This window comes from Heterocephalus glaber, unplaced genomic scaffold (assembly GCF_053883595.1).
Source record: "Heterocephalus glaber isolate CG9 unplaced genomic scaffold, H.glaber_assembly_v1.0 deba00000347, whole genome shotgun sequence".
In the NCBI taxonomy this organism is placed as follows: domain Eukaryota; kingdom Metazoa; phylum Chordata; class Mammalia; order Rodentia; family Bathyergidae; genus Heterocephalus; species Heterocephalus glaber.
The window spans coordinates 26,112,148-26,132,781 of record NW_028258143.1 but is presented as its reverse complement, the minus strand read 5'-3'; the positions used below and the strand labels follow the sequence as shown (position 1 = coordinate 26,132,781).

At 38.3% G+C, this 20,634-nt stretch overlaps 1 protein-coding gene across 5 annotated transcripts in view; it reads right to left on the bottom strand.

The window, feature by feature from the left end:
• The window catches only part of Cntnap5 (contactin associated protein family member 5), an 874,588-nt gene that overhangs the window by 312,546 nt on the left and 541,408 nt on the right, over positions 1-20,634 (bottom strand). For all 5 annotated transcript variants that reach the window (XM_087198285.1, XM_021236419.2, XM_021236420.2 and 2 more), the window contains one exon: positions 10,202-10,321. In XM_087198285.1, coding sequence (XP_087054411.1) covers positions 10,202-10,321 — 120 coding nt within the window. The remainder of the gene's footprint in view (positions 1-10,201; positions 10,322-20,634) is intronic.

The window sequence follows — 20,634 nt, the reverse complement described above, 5'->3', positions numbered from 1 at the left end:
CAATACTTTAATTTCAGGGTAATGCTGCAGCTTTATGACTTAGTAGTTTTATTTAATGGCCCAATTTAGCAGGAGATTATGCCGTCTGCCTCTAGTCCAGAGAGACTGTTTTAAAGCTCAAGATTTCTGTGCTTGCAGATCCTTTCCTGACCTCCACCTAAGAAGTCAGCCTTCTGGAAGCCTCCTTGGTCACCACACTTTAGTCCACAGCATAAAGTATTAAACAGAGGAAGAGAGAGAGACACACACACACTTGAAAAAGCTTCCTTCCTCTAAACTGTTGAACTATTTTCAGCAGAACACAGTATTCTGAAAGCACTTCATTTACAAAAAGCAAACTATCCATCTGAAATATAATCAACAATACAAGTATTATTCCAAGTGATTAAACTGCTAGTAAGCTTCAGCATATACGTCACCCATGAGTGAGTCCCGACCAGAAAGCAATGCTCCCATTATGAGAGGATACAGCTTTGAGCTCCTCCCCAGGACAAGCAGAGCCTGCTTCCCAATAAGACCCTGGCTATTTCTGAAGGAAGGGGAAGTTGCTAAGGAGGAACACCTGAATTCCTTTACCATTGATTACATGCCAACCATAAAGAGCTATCATCATCCGTATGCATTTACAAGAAAAACCTCAGTATACACATGGGGACCTTGCTTGTGGCCCCACAGAAGACAGTTACAATAAACACCAATACTGTAATTCACAGCATGCAGTAAGTGTAGGTTCTGTTTTAAATATTTTAATTGATACATATTAACTCACATAACTTTACCACCATGCCCTTTAAAACTGATAAGCAATAAAAGAGAGCTTGAAATTTACATAGGCCAACAGAAATAGGTGAGGAGACATAGCCAGATCTGTGTTTTTAGAAGGCTTTGTGTAAGGTATAAAGGAGGGGAAAGCTGAAGACATGGGCATTTTTTATTACAAGCATATGAAATTATAAACTCTTTAAACTTCAGAGAAAATATCTTAATCATTTCTTTATTCTCACTGGTTCATCAGTACCTGGCCAGAGCAGAGAATGGATGCACAGTGACTCAAAGTGATGGAGGAAAGGCTGCCTCTCCTGCCTTACTCCTCTGTAAGATGCACTACATACTGTTCTATATAGCTGTAATTGTTTCCTGTTTCTACAACTTACTAGCCTCGTTAATGCATTTGTAAAATGAAAATTGCTCCAGCTACTCCACAGTGATGTATGTTGCACTATCTCAGTATCCAGTGAGTATCAACATGGTTTTATGCCGTTTACTATCAAGGGACTTTTTGGCAACAGTACTTCTCCAGTGATCATAACTCAACTTATAATGAAAAGAAACAAACTTGCCACCTCAAGCCCAGCTTGTTCTTATGTAAGCTCTTGACCAGGCAATAGAAGCTAGTGCTTTTGTGTGTGTGTGTGTGTGTGTGTGTGTGTGTGTGTCTGTGAGTTTTAGAATTGGAATGTTTTGGAATACAAATCAGCAGGAAGTTGCCTGGACCAAACTTTACTACAAATGCACGTGACACACACACAAAAAAACAGCTCTATTTACTTTGCTATGCAGTATACCTTTCAAAGTTTCACAATGCGCTAAGAAGTCTGGGGGAAAGTAAATGCTTCCTGAGTGTCCCCATCCTGTGATCTGGGTGAGCCTTGTTCCCCTAACTGACAGACTTTTGTCCAGCCCAAAGGTTAACATCATGGCCATTGCTCTATCTTCGGGAAGCAGGGCTAACAATTCAGGTCTAACCACAGGGACACTTTTCTTTCTTTCTGTCAATAGCTGGGATGATAATCTATTACCTGCAATCACACTGAACAATTACTTGTAGGGATATTGGAGAGACCTCAATTGCAGCTTCTTTACCTACTCTATTATGCATGCTTTGATGAGTTTTAATGACAACAGAGGCTGCTGGCAAAGCAGTGAAAAACTGAAGCATCATAATGACCAGGATGATAAGATACAGAGACTTGTAAGGTAGTTTTCAAATGGATTAAGAGCTGTTTGAAAATAGAAAACAAGTTTTGCTTTAGAGATTTGCCTAAATGCTCCTTGCAAATTCCTTGTAATGCCTAATGATTGCCCTGCAGGTCTGCACATGTGAAACTGGCATTGTATCTATCAAGATAGGAAATAAATGTGTTTTTAGTGATTCTAGACAAATAATTTTACATATAAATATGTAATTTTACTGAACAGAGGAAAAACAATGTGCAGCTGGAAAATAAATATCTTTTAACATGTAGACAAGGTGTTCTGTTAACATTTAAAAGGGCACAATTCAAACAGAATAGAATGAGTTTGAATGTTGAGTTCTAAGAAAAATCTTGTCAGACATTCATATGCTCCCAATTCTACTCTATCAACGTTGGAAGCTTCCTCCCAGAAATGCTCCTACAGCCTCAAAAATCACTTATGGAAGTGGTAAGATTTTGTTGTTATGTTTTACAGTGAGGATGACTACTCAGATGCCTTCCATACTAGGGCAACTGTGAGAGTGAATGGAGGTATAAGCAATAATCACACCAGGACATTTCATTACCTATTTCAGGTCTATCAGAAAGGCAACCATTATATCATCTTGGAAACCAAGACACAGAGATGATCAATGACTGTCCAAGGGCACAGGGCTAGAATGTGTCAGGTTTAGAATTTGATCTCCAGTGTGACTCAAAATCATAGGATCCTTCCTACATTTGGAAAAAAAATATTACTTGGAAATACTGGAGAGCAATGAAAGGGCAGAAAAGAAAGAAAGAAGAGAGGGACACTTTCCATTCCTGGACTTCAGACAAAGTTGCCAAAAGTAAGAATTATTCAAGCCCTGTTAACATTAAACCAGGAAGCCTGTGTGCACAATTCCAAACTGTTACTGATTAAATGGGACAGGGCCTAAGTCCAGGATCAACTATGAATAGCAGAAAGAAAAAAAAAAGAGGAGAAAGGGGAAAATGAGCTTTTGATTTGACACTGACTCCGAGTTCAATTTACATTGAGTTCATTAGAATATGTGTAAAAGTAGATCCAAGGATTCATCACACCCTGTATTGGTCCATTTCCAATTATTAGACTAAAATATATGGGGCTGGGTGGCATAAAAAGAAAAGAGGTTTATCTACCTCACAGTTTTGGAGGCTAAAAGTTCAAAGAGCACAGGACCAGCTCTGGTCAAGGGCTCATAGCAGATGGCAGCAGATTGAGGGTGTGCGTGTACGAGAGAAAGGTTTCATGGAGAAAGCGAAAGCCCAAGAGGCAGAGGGAACATAAGTCTTGCTCTTTGTTAACAGCTCTCCTGTGAAAATTAACCAGGGTCCCATGAGAAGTACCATCATCCCTTTGAAAGGCAGTGCCCTGGATGAACTAAGCACATCTCATTAGACCATCTCCTGTCACTACACTGGGACCAAACCTCCAATTCATGGACACATCAAACTACAGCATTCCTTGTCCCTTATCTTCTGATAAGAAACTTACACTCTTATGGGGACACAACAGTGAACGCTGATGGCTATAATGCAGTGTGATCAGTCATGATGCAAATCTACAGAAGATGAGAAGGAGGTATAAAGTAGGGGCATCCATCCCAGCCTGAGGATATTCAAGTGTATTACTCAGGGTTCTCCAAAGAAATACAACTGGCCTGAGTGTGTGTGTGTGTGTGCATGGGTGTTTGTGTTATGCATGTGACAAAGACAGAAAAAGAAAGCAGAGAATGGAGGAGGGAAGGAGAAGGGGGAGGGATGGAGGAAGATAGGGAGGGAGAGAGAAGGAGAGAGACAGAGGGAGAGAGAGAGGGAGAGTGAGAAAGAGAGAATGAATTGGATTGTAGAGGCTTAGTGTATCTTAAATCTGTAGAATGGGCCTGAAGCCTGCAGGCAGTAAGAATAGTTTTAGTTCAAGTCCAGAGACATTTCCTGACAGAATTCCTTCTTGTTCAGGGAAAGCCAGTATTTGTTCTATTAAGGCTTTCAACTGATTGTATGAGGTCCAAACATATTATGCAGTTCAATCTGCTTTACTCAGATTCATTCTTTTAAACGTTAGTCTCATTTGAGAAACATCTTCACAGGAAACATCCAGGATAAAGTTTGATTAAATAATGCATCCCAGCTAGGATGAAATACACAATTAACCACTACACCAAGGTAAGAGGTAAAATATGATGAAAACCCCATTCTTCTCTCTCATTAATCCAAGCTTCCACACCAGGACTTTAGGTGTTTGCTAATTTTATTAATGCTGTGCCCTGCCTTTTCTTTGCCTCTGCCTTTGCCTGCACACTGGTCCCTGTGCCAAGAACTCCTTCATTTCCTGATTGCATCCTACCTGCCCTACAAGTCCACCTAAATTCCATTTTCATCCAGCCACTTAATTCTTAGCTCCTGTATTTCTTTTTGTCTCAAATGCATTCGTGCCTGCTTGCCCAGTTAGACTGGACCAGACAAGGATGATCACAAATGTCTACAACATTGCCTAAAATGATCTTCATCTATTCCAGCTTTTTACCACCAAATAGTGGCACGGAGCCCAGACATCTCTTTGGCAAATTATTACATTTTAGTGTGTCACAGTTTCTCCTAGTTGTCTTCTTGTCTCTTGGCTCAAGTTCTAGATTGAGTGATTGCATTCATTCTTGGGTTTAGTTAGTTCTCTAAATCTTTTTCACTCTGTGCTTTTCACATTTATCTTAACCTTAACCCCATTTTACTTGGAAAGGGAAGTTCTGTTTGATTTGAGTTGAAATTTATTGAATAAGTCTTTGCTTCATTATTTGTATCATTTATGAATTGCACTTATAGTTCCTACCCTCAACACTATCTTTGATCTTTGAAAAATTCTAATATTTTCCTAACTTCTTTAGATAATCTCTGAATCATGTTGATATGAGTATTTTCTGTGTGGTCCATAATCATTTTCCACCCATTTCTACCTTTCTCTGTGACTAAAAGTCTGAATAAAAGCACTCCACCAATAAGTGGCCTGACCTGGATTCCAGTTGTATCTCCTCGAGAGGAACATAGGGAGGAGACTGGAAAGAGTAGGAGGCGATCAAGATCACAATTAACCTGGCTGTTTCCTATGGCTCTCCTGTGGACCAGCTTCTCTGTGTGTGTCCTCTCTCCATGCTGATGATACTTCGTCCTCTCGCCTCTCTAGGTTGGTGGTGGGAAAACCCCTTTGCTGCCAGCTGTGATGTAAAGCTCTTCCCTCATAATTTCCTCTTCTGTGCTCACATTTCTAAATATAGTCCCTGAGTATAGCTAACCATTGGAGAAATCCACTGTCCACAGATGGAGCTTTTGTGTCGAGGCATAATGTGAGGAGAACATGGTGTTGTTAGTTCTTTGCATATGGTCCAACTTTTGTTAGTTGTATGGCATGCTGAGAAAGCACTGATGATAAGACCATTCCTCCTTCTTCAGCCTGCTGGCTCTGACTCACATTCCCCGTCTTGGACTCACTAGCTCAGATCACAACCGTCAGCAACCTTAGCTTTCCCTTACACTCAATCTGCTTAGTTCCTTTTCTGTTCACTTGTTGCTGTGTGAGATTTTCAGTGTTCTCCCCCAGTCAGTCAGCTCAGTAGGCTGAGTGTCCCCCATCTACCTCAAATGTGCAGTTTACGGGGACCCTGACCCTTCATTTCTGCTGTTCATTCCTTCTTCCTGAAAATACCTTCTTTCTTTGCCTCTCTTGGCCCATTCTTGTCCTACATCCAGGCCTTGGAGTGTAACCTGGATGTCCAGGGGATTAAACTCTAGGCCTGTACACCAAACTACATCCCAGCCCTTCTTTATTGTATTTTGAGATTGGGTTTCACTAAGTTTCCCGGGCTGGGCTGGAACTTTTGATCTACCTGCCTCAGCCTCAAGGAGTGTTCAGATTACAGGCATTAATTAGGGCCCATTCTGTGTTTTCCCAGAACACTCTACATTCCCTGTCACTGTTCTTATTTACACTTCAGTTGTTGCTGTGTTTTCTCTATGATTAGTCTGTGAAGGAGACTTCAATGATTTTGTCATGAGTTGAGTTTTGTCCACCTAACTGATATATCGAATGTGGATAATTATGAATGTGATTTATTTGGGGATAGAATCTTTACAGATATAATCAAGTTAAGATGAGTCATGCTCTATTAGGGAGGACCTAATCCAATGTGATGTTTGTCCCTATAGGAAGAGAAGAAGCAAGCACAGATATATAAAAGGGGAAACCACATAAGAGTCTCACAAGAGGCAGCCTGGGCCTCTCTCAGCGGGGAGATTAAAGTGCTGATGCCAGAGGTGGAGTAGATCCTCAGAGGAAGGAATAAGCAAGACATGATCCACCTTTGGAGATTTCATAGGCAGCATGGCCCTCAGTTTTGAATTTCTACTTTCTAGAACTGAGACAGCATACCTCTCTTTTTTAAGCCACCAGTGCATGGCTCTCTCAGAAATGCCCTAGAAAAGGAATGCAGATACACTTTCACATCCATAGCACCTTGCACAGTGCCTCCTAGGTACAAATTTAAATTGAGTAAAATTACAATGAGCTGAGCTGAAATGTAATTATTTATAGAAACAGTACAAGTAGGCCACGTGTAAACCAGGCCTGGTGGCACATGCCTGTAATTCCAGCACTCCTGGAGGCTGAGGCAGGCAGATCACAAGTTCCAGCAAAACCCTATCAAAAAATTCAGACTAAAAAGATCTGGGTATGTATCTCAGTGTGAAGGCCCTGAGTTTAAACCCTAGTACCACAAACAAACAAACAACAACAAAAAAAATAGACGATGCATGTATTTCTGCAGAAATTTAGTCTTTATCTTCCTCATCCACCACCTCATTCAATTCGGCAACCCGCAACTGGGCTTCCTCCCTTTCCCATCCACATCCTCTAGTTGGTGTCTTATAGAGCTGTACATTTTCAGCCTGGTGACATCTATTTGCAAGTATCTATAGACGTCTTAGGAGAAATTTCACAGTTATTTTCCAAGAATTCCAAATGGGAAGGACTATGAGACTACCTGGCCCAGGATCCCAGAATTATTTGCCATCTATGTGTTATTGAAACAGAGTGAAAATACAAATAAACACTTCAGACTTAATGTGTTGCACTTGATTTTATTTGGCTTTAAAAATCACCAATTTTAGAGGTCACATAGCTAAAGAATATATTAACTCCCATTTGATTTGCTATGGATCATATGTGGACCATATGGCTCAAGATGTAATGGATATGTAAGGGTTTTTTACAGGAATCTGGAAGCTGCTTTTATCTAGCTCAAACTGGTTGAAGCCACTGACCCTTCCCGTGGGCCTGCACAAATATCCTATGTGTGACATCAGAAGGCCAGACTCCATCCTCAGATCAGGCTAACACAGTCATTTTTCTGAATGTGGGTCCTATGAGAAGCCTTGAAGTTGTCTACTCATGCATAGTCTATAGAGTACTTCACTATTCCTTACATCCAATCACCTTCTCCAACCCTGAGACCACCCCATTCCTTTACCCATAAACACCTCTACTCCCTGTCCTGGGGGAGGTAGATTTGAGACCTACTCTCCTGATTCCACACTTGGCTGGCTCATGAATAAATTCTCTTCAACAAAACTCATCTTTTCAGTGACTTGCATCATGCCTGGTATGCAAAACAGGGCTGCATCAATGATATTATTACCCTAGTTGCTAGAGAGAAGTGCAGAGAATAGCAAGTTTGCACTTTCAGAAACCAGAGGTGAAGACACACACATATTCCTTCTTCCATTTCTTCTCTCCCTTCTTTATCACTCCCTTCCTCTCTCATGCTCTTTCCTAGACCAGTTTATTATACTTTTCATAGTATCACAAGCCACTCATGCTTAATAATATTAACAATTTAAAATGTCCGAATAGAAACATAAACACTTGATTAGATTACATTTGTTTATTAGAAAACTATTTGCCAATTAAATATGATAATTGTTGATTTAACCTGTAGGTAACTTTAATTTCTATAGCTATTTTAGGAACAGTGAAGTAACAACAAAAAGCAAAAATCAAGCCTATATATTTTGCAAGTGCATGAAACCAAAGCAAAAGAGATGCTTAATCATGCTTGTGAAGATGATCAACTCAGTACACAACTCCAAGTCTCCAGTGACATTCTTCAGGATGACACCAGCAAAACCATAAACTTTACATATAGGTATACCTAAACTGTTAGCCATGTTTGCACAAACAGTTAAACATGAACCTTGAGATAAGTCTGTTGTAAGGAGAGCCCATGACTACCATGCAAATGAGACTTATGAGCCAGTCCTATCTTCTATATGCATGTACATACATCGTTTGGGAGAGTTTAATAATTTTAAACTATGTATGTAAACTGCCGTATGCATTTTAATGTAAATGGGAAAAGACTACATTTGTACATTAAAATTTAAATTTGCAATTTAAATACATGTATGGGCCTATGTGTATACATGTAAAATATATACATCCCTAGAATAATGTTGCTCTGATATTTTTTCATGTTTTTCTTTTTTCCCCAAACTGCAATTAACATTTATTACTTTTATAACAAAATGCAAACACTATTTAAGCTAAGCCTAGGCAATACAAAGTGTCCAATTAATGGTTCAGCAATAGAAATAATTCCTGAGTCAGAAGTCCTGCCTGTTCTCTGAGTCTTGACTAGTTGCTGCAGAACTTGCTATCTCAAACAAGTCGTAAAATTATCATATTCTCTTTTCTTCTCTCTACAATGGAAAACTATATCTGATTCAGATTTTTGTTTGTGAGGACTAAAATAGATAATGTTTGTTACCTTCCGCTTAGTCCTTAAAGATGGCAGTGCTCAGGAATTGATAGTCGTCACACACCCCCCATTACAACACGTCACACACAGTCAGTCTGCTCACTCAGTTCTTTGGTAAAACATGGACCAGATACAATTCACACCTGAATCATGTGAAAAGCAGCTACCATACATCCATTTTGGGAGGGATGAAGTATTATGAAAATGGAATGGAAGCAAATCCAACTCCAGGTAATAGGTATTTTCTCCAGTGAAAGTCTGCCCCTAGGTATTCAGATAATCAAATAGCTAAGTGTCTTAATTATAACTTCTGACAATGGTTTGCTTGTATTTCTGTCTAAAGCATTACATAGTAGTGATCCTGATTTTACTGTCTCATGAATAATAGCAACTATATTTGATTTCTCTGCATATCCTCAATGTTTAGGACAAAATCTGGCTGCAGAAAGAGCTCCATAAACATAGTTGCTCTCTTACAGAGAAGGCTGGGGCATAGGACTCAATGAGAGTTAAGAAATTCCTACTTTCCTCCTTCATTAAGTGATGCACTTGACATTTCTGAAAATTAGGCTTGGAACAGACAACCCCAAAATGTGTAGGTGTCCATTAATGACACTTAAAATGGTAGGCATGCTCACATAGCTGAATGTTTAAATAAATATTACATCATTATTTGGCATTGTGGAATTCTATTTCAGAATGCTTTGGTGATCATATGCCATGTTCAAACCCTTGTAATAATTGCCTTTTTCTATGTCCTGCACCTCAGAAAGCAGTTACAAACACTGTATTTTATACCTAAAATGTACCAATAAACTTAATGGGGGGAAAAAAAGAAAGCAGTTACAAATTACCATGAGAAAAATAAAAATAGCTCCTTTTTTTGTTAGGCATCTGGGGGATAAAGAGCCCGGCTAGCTGCTCAATATACATGATTGCATTTAATCTTCACAACTCTAGAGGGTTAAAATCAACATTCCTGCTTCACTGGTGAACAACTGAAGCTCAGAGTGAGGGAGGAACTCCCAGATACATAGTCTTCAGGCCCAGGAATGAGTGGAGCTTTCCTATTACTGACTCAGAGCTTCCCATTGATTTTTAAGTGTTTTTTGTTTGTTTCCCTTTTCTTTCCATTTTTGAATGCTAATAAAAGCCCTTCAACAAAAACTTGATAATTAAATCTTGATTCAGTGAAATATGAAGAAGACCATGAACAAGTTCTTCCCTCTTTCTCTCTTTCCTTCTCTTTCTCCCCTGAATATAGGCTATCTGATAATTTTTATCACTTACCAAAATACCACCCCACTGGAAGCTGGTTCTTTAAATTTTAATTCTCATGGGTACCCCTTTCAGGGATTTGTCTTTCCTTCTTACCATGAAGTGGCAAAGGTAAGCATCAGTGAAAATTCTGTATCTTACCAGTAATATTGCAGTATACTTGCAGAGGTCCCAGGGGCCCACTGCCATCGGAGTCCACGTAGAAGAACCCAGCCGTGTTCCCTTGATGCCTGTAGACCTCGCAGGATTGTTCGTAGATGGCTGACAAGACAGAAAGGGAGCAGAGAGGAAAGTTTATTGGACTCTGCATATCGTCCTTGTGGGATCAGAGCCTCCTGATTATATTTACTTAACGTTTCCCGCATGCCTTTACAAACCAATGTGCCGATACGTGACAGAGTCACATCTTGTGTTTAGTTTAACTCGTCAATCTTCTAAACTCAGCTCTGGGGCTACACCCCTCCCCAGGCTCCTTCACCTTTTCCATGCTTCTCTATTTTGGTGATTCTCGTGCCTTCCTCTCTGCCCCCACATATACTGAGCTAGGATCACCAGTGTACTATTTTGTCTCCCACAAAAGCTGTAAGAGCAATGCTCATGTGTTATTATACACTGTATCCAGCATCTAATGGAGCTCCACACTTAGAGCATGGGTTCAACAAATATTTGAGTAATAAATTAAAAAACACGTATCCACAGTTATGCCTTTTTACTAATAAAGTATAGGGGTACTGCCTTATTTCTACATACCTAAGCTTGCCTCAGTAACTAACACAGAGCACAATTGAGTTCAATCCATTCTCATGTAATAAACATTCAGTAATTTCCTAGTACATGTCAAGAGATGTGGATACCACCAGAGAACAGAACCATGGATAAGCCAGTAAGTCAGTGTCCCAAAATCACACAGCCGAGTTGACAACCACAGAAGTCTCTGTGTGATCAGATAGGACAGGCACAGGTGTACTGAAATAGTGGGCTTTGACTGATCTGTGGGTTTGAGAAATCTATAATTTTCACTAAATCATCATGAATGAATTTGTAGGAGCCCAAAGGAGGCACCTGTTTTTTTACACATAAGGAAAATAAAATACCTGATATTTCTGACAAAATTTCACAATTCACAGCAGCAGGTACACATGCAATTTCATCACCTATCCATGTTTAAAACACTTCACTGGCTCCTAAAATTGTTCAAGATATAGTACTCAGTCCTCACCCTAGCCAATGCCTGTCCCTCTTGACAAATGCCCTATCCCAGGAACATGACTCTGCTCTTTATCATGATCAACTATGAGTCTGGGAACCTCAAATAATTCATTACAGTAAAGTTCTGGAGCCAGGGAGGGTTTGACTTTTTATAAATTAAAGTGAATTCAAGGTTATACTTGTACTCATGGCAATTTCTCTTGCATTCCTGGACACTTTGTAAAGGAGAAGGTAAATGAGTGTGTCACCGTTTGTAGCTTATATATTGAGCTTAACATACAGTTCATTTATGTTTGCTGATATCAGGTTTACTGAACCTAATAACTAACACACTTGTGTGTTTGTTACACATGTGAAAGTCAACTCTTATGTGTGTAGCTCTCCCTAATCCCTCCCACAATGACCACCACATGGAAGGAGCTACCATTGTCCCATAAAGGGTAAACACTGCCCAGGCAGCATGTGGGTAGTAGCATAATTGCTGAAAGCACAAACCCCAGAACCAAACTGAGTTATTTTGCATGGCAGGGGTACCACTTTAGACCTACTACAACCTGGACAAGCTCCTTCCCCTGTGCTGGACAGTCTCTTAGATGCCTGCTATGATGGACACTCTCTGGTTTTCTTGTCCTACTCATAAATCCATCCTTTCTTCCTGAGTGAGCTGGGTTTATTTATTGCTCTAAGAAATAGACTGTGGCAGGAAGGACAGATGTCACTTCCAAGATTAGACAATAAAAAGACAGTGGATGGCATCTTGCTGCAGCATCACTTCCCATGGTAAAAGCCAACAGCCATATCAGGACAGTGCTGTGTAAGAGGCCTGCATGGGTGAGAGTGAAAGCTGCGTCAGTGTGCCATGACCATGAGCATTGAGGCAGGTGCCCACAGGCAAGGCTTGGAATGACCGCAGTCCTGCCAACATCTACTCTAGGTGCATGAAAGACCAATCCCACTAAAATGCTTATAGATCCAAAGGAGCTATGAAACAATCAAGGGTGTGGTTTCCACACGCTAAGTTTTGCAATAATTCACCATAATAAATAACTGAACAGCTCTCAAATCACTAACTTTCTCATTGTGCTATTGATCTAAAAAGAGGCTACCTCATACTGTACTTGTAAAGATACACAATGATGATCCATTCATGGTACTTAGAAATCACCTGGTAAATATGAACTATTATTACCATTATAGCATAGATGCATGCCATGTTACCTTTTCTTCTTTTGATTACTTCTTTACTTGATTTTTTTCACTTTTCATCATAAATCACAAGGTTTGTTATAAAAACCCAATAGCTCCTACCTCCCTTCTGCATAGTGATAATGACTTTGAAACCTTAATTTATTCCATTGGAAATGACAATTGCATCTTTAAATAGAGTATCTATTCTATACATTTTGGGTTTTTTTTGGTACCGGGGATCAAACTCGGGTCCTTGCGCTTGCAAGGCAGGCAGCGGAACCACTGAGCTAAATCCCTGGCCCTAAATAGCGCATCTATAAGGTTATGTCTTAAAATTTTCATTTTAACTTATGTGCTTGGTTACCAATATGAAAAAATGATGCCTTTGCCCTTTTTACCTCCTTTCCAAAATATAAAAACTTTCCATTCTTGCATCCTTCCAATAGAATTGTACTGAAAGTCATCACTGCCTTATTCTCTCATCTGTTTCTGTAGAGAGAAAAATATACGAAGCTTCACTAATTTAATGCTAAATTCACTAACAAAGATCTAAAATGTCTCCTCAAATAATCATATTAAAAATATAAATGAATACCATTTGGGAAGAGAGGGAAATAAGGTGGCTGTGGGGGAAAAGATAAAATTTAGACTTTTCTGAATGTTTTATATTTTTAACTTTGAATCTATGCAAATATTTTAGTGTTAAAAGCAAAATTATATATAACAAAAAGTAATTCCTAACATTAAAAGGAAATGAAACAAATTCACTAGAAATTTTTTCAATTGATATTCAGATGTCAGTATTCTCTTAACATTTTTCTTATACCTATATTCTCAGTGTATCAGTTACCTCTTAGTTCATAAAAACAAAGTCACTCACAAAATAAGCCACTCCACTTTTGATTTAAAACAACCCTTTCCTGATTCTGTAGCCCAGCAATTTAGGCTGAGCTCCTCTGGGTGGCTCTTGGCCTGGCTCAGAGGACTTGCAAGGTCCACTCCAGCATCTGCAGTCAGCTGCTGGCTCAGCAGGGATCCCTGGCAGCAGTGTAGGGTGGTTTTTTCCCTGTTTGTTCTTGCATACTCCATCAGGTGTACATGGGCAACTGAGCACAGGGCAACTGCCCAGCCTCTGACTGCATGATGCTTGAGGGTGTTCCGTAGACCAAAGCAAGTCACTGAGCCTAGCCTGTCTCAGTGCACACTGCAGACCCCAAACGTCAGAGAGGAAGGAAGCTCAGGAGTGGGGTCCATGGTGTAGGTGTGTGGGCTCCTAGAACAGAGTCACACTGCAGTGTGATATAAATCTAAAAGGAATTTCTTTTTCCAAGCCTTTGAGAATCTGGGGTTAGCCTACAAAATTCACTTGTTCCTTAACTGTTCTTAATTGTGGCTCAGTTAAGAGGAGAACAATAAAGGGTTACACCTGGTAACAAGAATTACTATTTAGGAACACAATAAATAAGCTCTTATATATCAGTATTTTGTCCAAAGAGAAAGTAGCTAGTAAGTGGTTACTCTGATTCTATCACTCTGCTATAGTCAAGGTCTTGAAATATCCCTCAAAGGCCCATATGGTAAAGGTTTTCGCCTCAGACAGCACTGTAGGAAAGTGAGGGAACCTTTGGGAAGGAGGCAGAGGGAGAGGCTCTGGATTGTTGGAAGTGAACCCTTCAAGGGGACAGGGGAGCCCCAATGCCTCTCTCTCCCCTCCCCCTCCCTGCTCTCTTTTCCCCTCCCCCTCTCTTTATCCCTGTCTCACTTCCTGCCCATAGGGTGAGCTGTTTTGTCTGACCATGAGCTCCTGCATGATCTGCTGTCTTGCCACACGCCCCAAAGAGGCCCCTTGACCGTGGACTGAAACTTCCAAAAATGTAAAACTATATAAACCTTTACTCTTTGTTTTCTATTTTTTTGGTACCAGGGATTGAACTTGGGTCCTTGAGCTTGCGCAGCAGGCGGAAAAACCAGTGAGCTAAATCCCCGGTCCTATAAACCTTTACTCTTTAAAAGTTAATTATTTCAGCTTCTGTGTTATAATGACAGAAAGCTGAATAACACACTCTCCTTTCTGATTTGGTAGTGGGAATATTTTATAGATATAAAATATAATTCATCTACAGTTTGATTTCCCTAAGCTATAAGATTGTATGGGAAAAGCAAAAAAAAAAAGAAAAATGCTTTGAAGTGTTTCCTTAGTATTCTGTAAACATGACCAATTAAAATATTTTACTATCATTATGGATTGAAAATATTTAATATTTAAATGAGTGTTTGACAAACAAGATAAAGTAGGGTGTACACTAATAAGAAAACAAACCACATAAATAAGGATGACAAAATCTTAAAATGTATTGAATAATTTTATTTTTAAATAATATTGTAGGGCTGGAGACTTAGCTCAGTGGTTTCACCGCCTGCTGTGCAAGCTCAAGGACCCGAGTTCGATTCCTGGTACCCCCCCCCAAAAATTGTATTGTTAAACTATTATAAATAACAAGAGAAAGCTGATAAACAATTACGTTATTGTTAACAGAGAATAATTTTTTTACCATGAAAGGTAATACGTATATAAAATGCAAAAATTACATAAAGTTCTTCAGTCTTATTCTGAGTGTGTAGTATCAGTATAAACTCATCATTTTATTGCTTTAAATGATGGGATATCTTTTCACATTTGAGTTAATGAAAGTGCTTGAAGCCATTGACTTCACAGTGGCTTCTAAAGCCACTAAGGGAGGGGCATATTGCCGAGTCCATTTTTGAGCAGGAAAAGTACAGGATGAGATTAAAATGGATTGTCTTACCTGAAACCCAAGAAATCTACCAAAAATTGAAATCATGTCAAAATGGTACAGCAACTAGTTTGATATAACAATCAGGGCCTCAGAAAAGACAGACTCTGCAAGTATTAAATATATTGATTTGCATCTATCTATCTATCTATTTATCATCTATCATTTGTCTACTATCTATCTATCTATCTATCTATCTATCTATCTATCTATCTATCTATCTCATCTCCTCTGTCTTATCTATATAAATCCATTGAACACCTCTGGAGTTTGTTAGTAAATTAACTTAGGTTCTGGATATTGGAAGGAATACAGATCTTGTCTTGTTTTTTTTGTATGAACCATGTTTGAGGATGACCTAAAAATCCATTAAAAGAATCTTCAGAAAATAACCAAAGCTAGAAAATGCAATGGGAATGAAGTTGTAGCCTTTTATCTGCAGAGGGTACATCCAAGACTCAGAGTGGGTGCCTGAAACCACAGACAATACTGAGCCCATACACACAATATCTCTTCCTGCACATACACACCTAAGATAGATAAAGGTTAATTTATAAATTAGGCACAGTAAAGATTACAGAAATCACTAATAATAAAATGTCATTATATAATTTTCACAATATATTTTAATAAAAGTTACATAAAGGCAGCTAGAAAAATTAATATTGAATTTTCTAAGGTCATATTGAATTATTTTTAATTTTGTTTGGGCGTGCAGTTAGGTTTTTTTTTTTTTTTTTGGTACCGGGGATTGAACGCGGGTCCTTGCGCTTGTGCAGCAGGTGGCAAAAACCACTGAGCTAAATCCATGGCCCAAGTTAGGTTTTAAATGATGAAAGGTTCTTCCATGTTGAAGAATCCCCTATAAATACTGCATTGTGAGAAAATGTAAGCACGGTATTTATTTTTAAACTGATCCATGAAAGTAAGGTAGGATATTAGAAACAAAAATGACAGGATATTGATAGCAGTTTACCTTGGGTGAATGGCACAATTATGTAATTCTATCCTTTTGCAAATTTGAAAATGTGACTGATAAGTTTTTAAAATATTTATGCATTTTAGGTATTCTGTGGGTTTCAGTGTCTTTTTAAAATTATATTCTGAGCTCTCCTGTCCTGTTGATCCCAAACTGGCCCCAGTTGCTTCCCATGTACAGCCTTGTACAGCTCATGCCCTTTGAGAGTGGCCTTTCCCTTCAGCCTGGTTCCCTTGAAATCTAGCCACTTGTTCAGTACTCAGTACTCATTTCCTGCTTAATTGGTCAGCAGTATTCCACAGCAAGGGTTCACCACAGTTTAAGTCATTAAATCATTGAATAACATCTGAGTTATTTCCATTTTTAGGATAGTACACTTGCAGCATCTTAAAATTTTAGTATTTTCTTTGACTATATTCTTTATTATCAGATGAGTCTTGATTGGTTGATATAATATTTAATATATCTGAAAGTACTGACCATATTATAGTTAATTAGACACTTTCTTCTCCAGGTAGAGACTGTTTCCTCCAAATTGTATGGGGTTGTTTATTTGCTCTATTTATTTTTTGTGCATATTTATTTTTCTTTTTTGGAGCTGCTCCTTCATTCTTCTCCTCCTTATCCTTCTTCTTATTCTTCCTCTTCCTCTTCTTCCTCCTATCCTCCTCTTCATTCTCTTCCCCCTCCACCTCCCTTATCTCTGTGTTATATTTCATGTGATACTCTTTTCTTCAATATCAAAATAGCTTTTGTAGTTTTATATTTATTTAACAGTGATCCTTGAAATACTGATTGGTAGCTCTAAGTAAGTGTCTGTGGTTTAACCTTTAAGGACGTTAATGTAGGGTTAAATAATTTAATATTATTTATTGGTAAGTTTTAGAGAAATTTTATGTAAAGAGCTATATTCAATCTATAAAGTATTCCAAGAAATTTAATGTTTTCATTTGTTTCCTACACTGCTTGCTTAACATACTACTCAGTGGGATATGAAAATTTTATATATGACAAAGGCAGCAACTCAACTAAGTAGGAAAAATAGGACTGTTTAATAAGTAATAGTGAGTTCATTGAGAAGCTATATAGGAAAACAAAAAAAGAATCTACTCCTCATGCTGTGGACTAGAATCCAATCAAAGACAAATCACAGACTTAAATCTTTAAAAGCAAAATATATATTCATGTACAAGAGGAAAGCAAGATGGGATTTCTTTGCCTAGAAATGGCAAAAAGTTACTTATTATGAATCAAAATCCAGACATAATGAAAGCAAATACAGATAAACTTACTTATATTGAAATGAATAAAAAAAGCAAACATGTATGCATGTGCAAAGGCTGCATGTAGAAAAGCTAGATGTAGAATGAAGGAACATCTAGTGAAGTTACTATTATATTTATTTGTTGACCCAGAAATCCTATTTCTACTGATCTAGTGCAAGAAACTTTGGCAGAAAATGTGAAAATAAATAAGAAAGAAAGAAAAGCAGAGAAAAACACATGAAATTTTTCTTTACTGGGTTATTTATTTATCTTTGCAAAGGAGAAGAATCCTCTGCAGTGTCCACCTGTAGCTGGCCAGCAGAATAAGGGCAGCACAGCAGGGCACAGCTCAGCTCTGAAAAGCAGGGATACATGACTGCACATAAACCACATGGTGCACACAAAAATGCATGGTTATGATAAAAAGCAAAGTGGAGAAAAGGAAGCATAATATGTAAACACTTATCAAAGAATGAGTTTTTTATTTACTTATATTTTGAAAAAATAACATTTATAAAAATGATTTAGTTACATTTCTCTCATTGCTGAGACAAAATAACTGACACCCAAAGTTAAAAGGAGGAAAAATTTATTTAGTTCACAGTATGTAGAGGTTTCAGTCCATAACCAACTGGTCCAAGGCAGAGAGAAACATGCCAGATGGATGTCACAGAGGAGAAACAATTTGTGCCACCACACAGTAGTAAAAGCAAAAAGAGACCCTTAACATCGTCTTTCTGCCCCTTTTATCTTATTGAGACTACCAGGATTAAGGTGGTGCCAAGCCAATCAGTACTGGTTTAGTAATCACACACCCTTAATCCCAGGATCACACTCTAGATTCAGGGACCCTGAAAAAACTCCACCTATGACCACATGAGGCTTTGGGTTAGATCTAGACACAAACCATAATAAATAGTTACATATAGGGTGAAGAAAGAGGCAAGAGGGATAGGAATATTAGCAAGACTTGCTTCAATATGCTTTGTTTTATTTGTCTTACTTTGGAAGGATGTACATATTTTATATAATTATAAATGTATCATTCTTTCTGTAGGAGACAGCATAAATTTTAACCAAGTTAAAACTAAGCTTTAAGAGACAAGAAGGAGTTCACTACATGGATGTAGGTAGATTCTTCTCAGAAAATAGCAGCATGGGTACATATACAGCTGTGTGACAGGTATGACCTTTATGAATTGATTCCAGCATCTCTTCCTCTGGAAGCTTTTTGGCATCCTTACTTTGAGATGGGTACTTTTCCTTTCTGTTTCAATCCCTGGGAGGGGTAATCTGTAAATTCACTTTTTTATGTACTGTTAGGCCATAAACTCCTAGAGTGTAGAGATTTTTCCCTAAATCCAAAGGCACATATTTAACAAATATTAGTTTAATATCCCCATTATTGCTTAAAGCTGAATTGAGGAAAACCAATAGATTTCATGGTGATTTTCTTTGTTCTCTGCAGTACTGGTAGAGTTCAAGCCAAGGTACTTCCACCAGTTGTTTATGAAATAACCTGATGTGTCAGCCACAAGTTCCTAGTCAGCCCTAGAGGTCCTCTATAGGGCAGGCATGACATCCTTTACAAGGAAGAAGATGTGAATATAAAGGAAAAACAAAGCTGCATATCGATGCCAAAGTATGCTTCCATTAAAACCCACAAAAAGTAAACCTAGTGCTACATTTGAAACTATAATATTCAGAGGACATACAAAGCTATGCGTTATCCAATGGAAAACACCGTGGTAGATGCACCAGGACTCTATAGAATGGATTTTATATTAATCAGGACAGATGTATAATGTAGCTGGACAGAGCAGATGGAGCAGTGTTTTCACATCAGAGGAAAATAGTCTGAATATAGTTCTGGCAGCTAATTTATTGCCTAAGGTGCAATTTGAAATGTCCTTGTGATGCTCACTCTCATTAAAGATAATGATAGTATTCAGACAGCAAAATAGTTTTATTTAGACCCCACCTTTTCAAGTGCCAAGGTCAGAGCTATAGTTTTTCTTCTCCACCCTTTATGTTCCTATTGCAAAACTATAGAAACAGACTTGAAACTTACTCAGTACATACTTTAATGCCTTAAAAATGTTTCAGTCTTTTTCCTTTCCTTGCTCCCTGTGTCCTCAACAATATAATATTTACCACATGCTTACAATTAGTTGCAGATCTACATACACAGCCTACACACATAAATAAGATCAAATTAATTCTAGTAATTAAGTAAATGCTTGGTAAGCATTTCTCATTTAGCAGCCATTTATTTAATTGTTTATCAAACCCCTTGTGCAGCAGGTTTGCAGGACTTTACCTTAGCCTTGTTTTAGGGAAGAAAAGAAAAAATAAGTTAAAATTAATGGAATTGCTAAAATTAGTTTAAAAAAAAGATGTCAAGGGACTAAGTTAGAAAATAGATCTTTGATGCCCCAGGTTGCTCAAAGCTGGTACAGGCTGAAAATAGGCATATGTTCTGCAACATTTTCCCTAATAAAAGGAAATGGAACTAGATTAGTGGTGTTAGGATGGGAAATGAGAGAGAGAGGTGGGGCTAAAAGGATAACATGAGGCTCCCCATGATGAAGTCTCCTTGCACCTGCTCCTGATGGCAATTATACAACATGCCAGCCAGATGCCATCTGACCAATGGGAAAGGCAAATAACTATTCCTTCCACATGTTTTGTCTCCACCCAAGACTGCATCTACATTTCATGTTAATCTTAGAAATCACAGCATATTCCATTCATGGTGGAATGCAGCAACAGTTACTAAATTATATGGTGAAATTATGTCTAATATTCCTGCTGCACATGATGACATAGTGAACGCAATCCAGTAAATTAATCTGTAAATCTATTTAATCTCTATGTTATATTGAAAATATAAATCTGTAAGTGTACTTAATATAAAGGTTTTTAATAATACACATGTAAAATAAGCTGATTGAGCACATGGCAGCAAAGTGGTAGATAAGTTCAGGCTATGATGGCCGCTCAAATACTCATTTCAAATTATTTTATAAAGATTTTATACTATTTGAGGCCACTCTGTAGCAGGGAACCACAAATGAAGAGGGGAAATCCATCTGGAATAAGGAGATGGTGATGCAGCAGATGACATGGAGTTCAAGA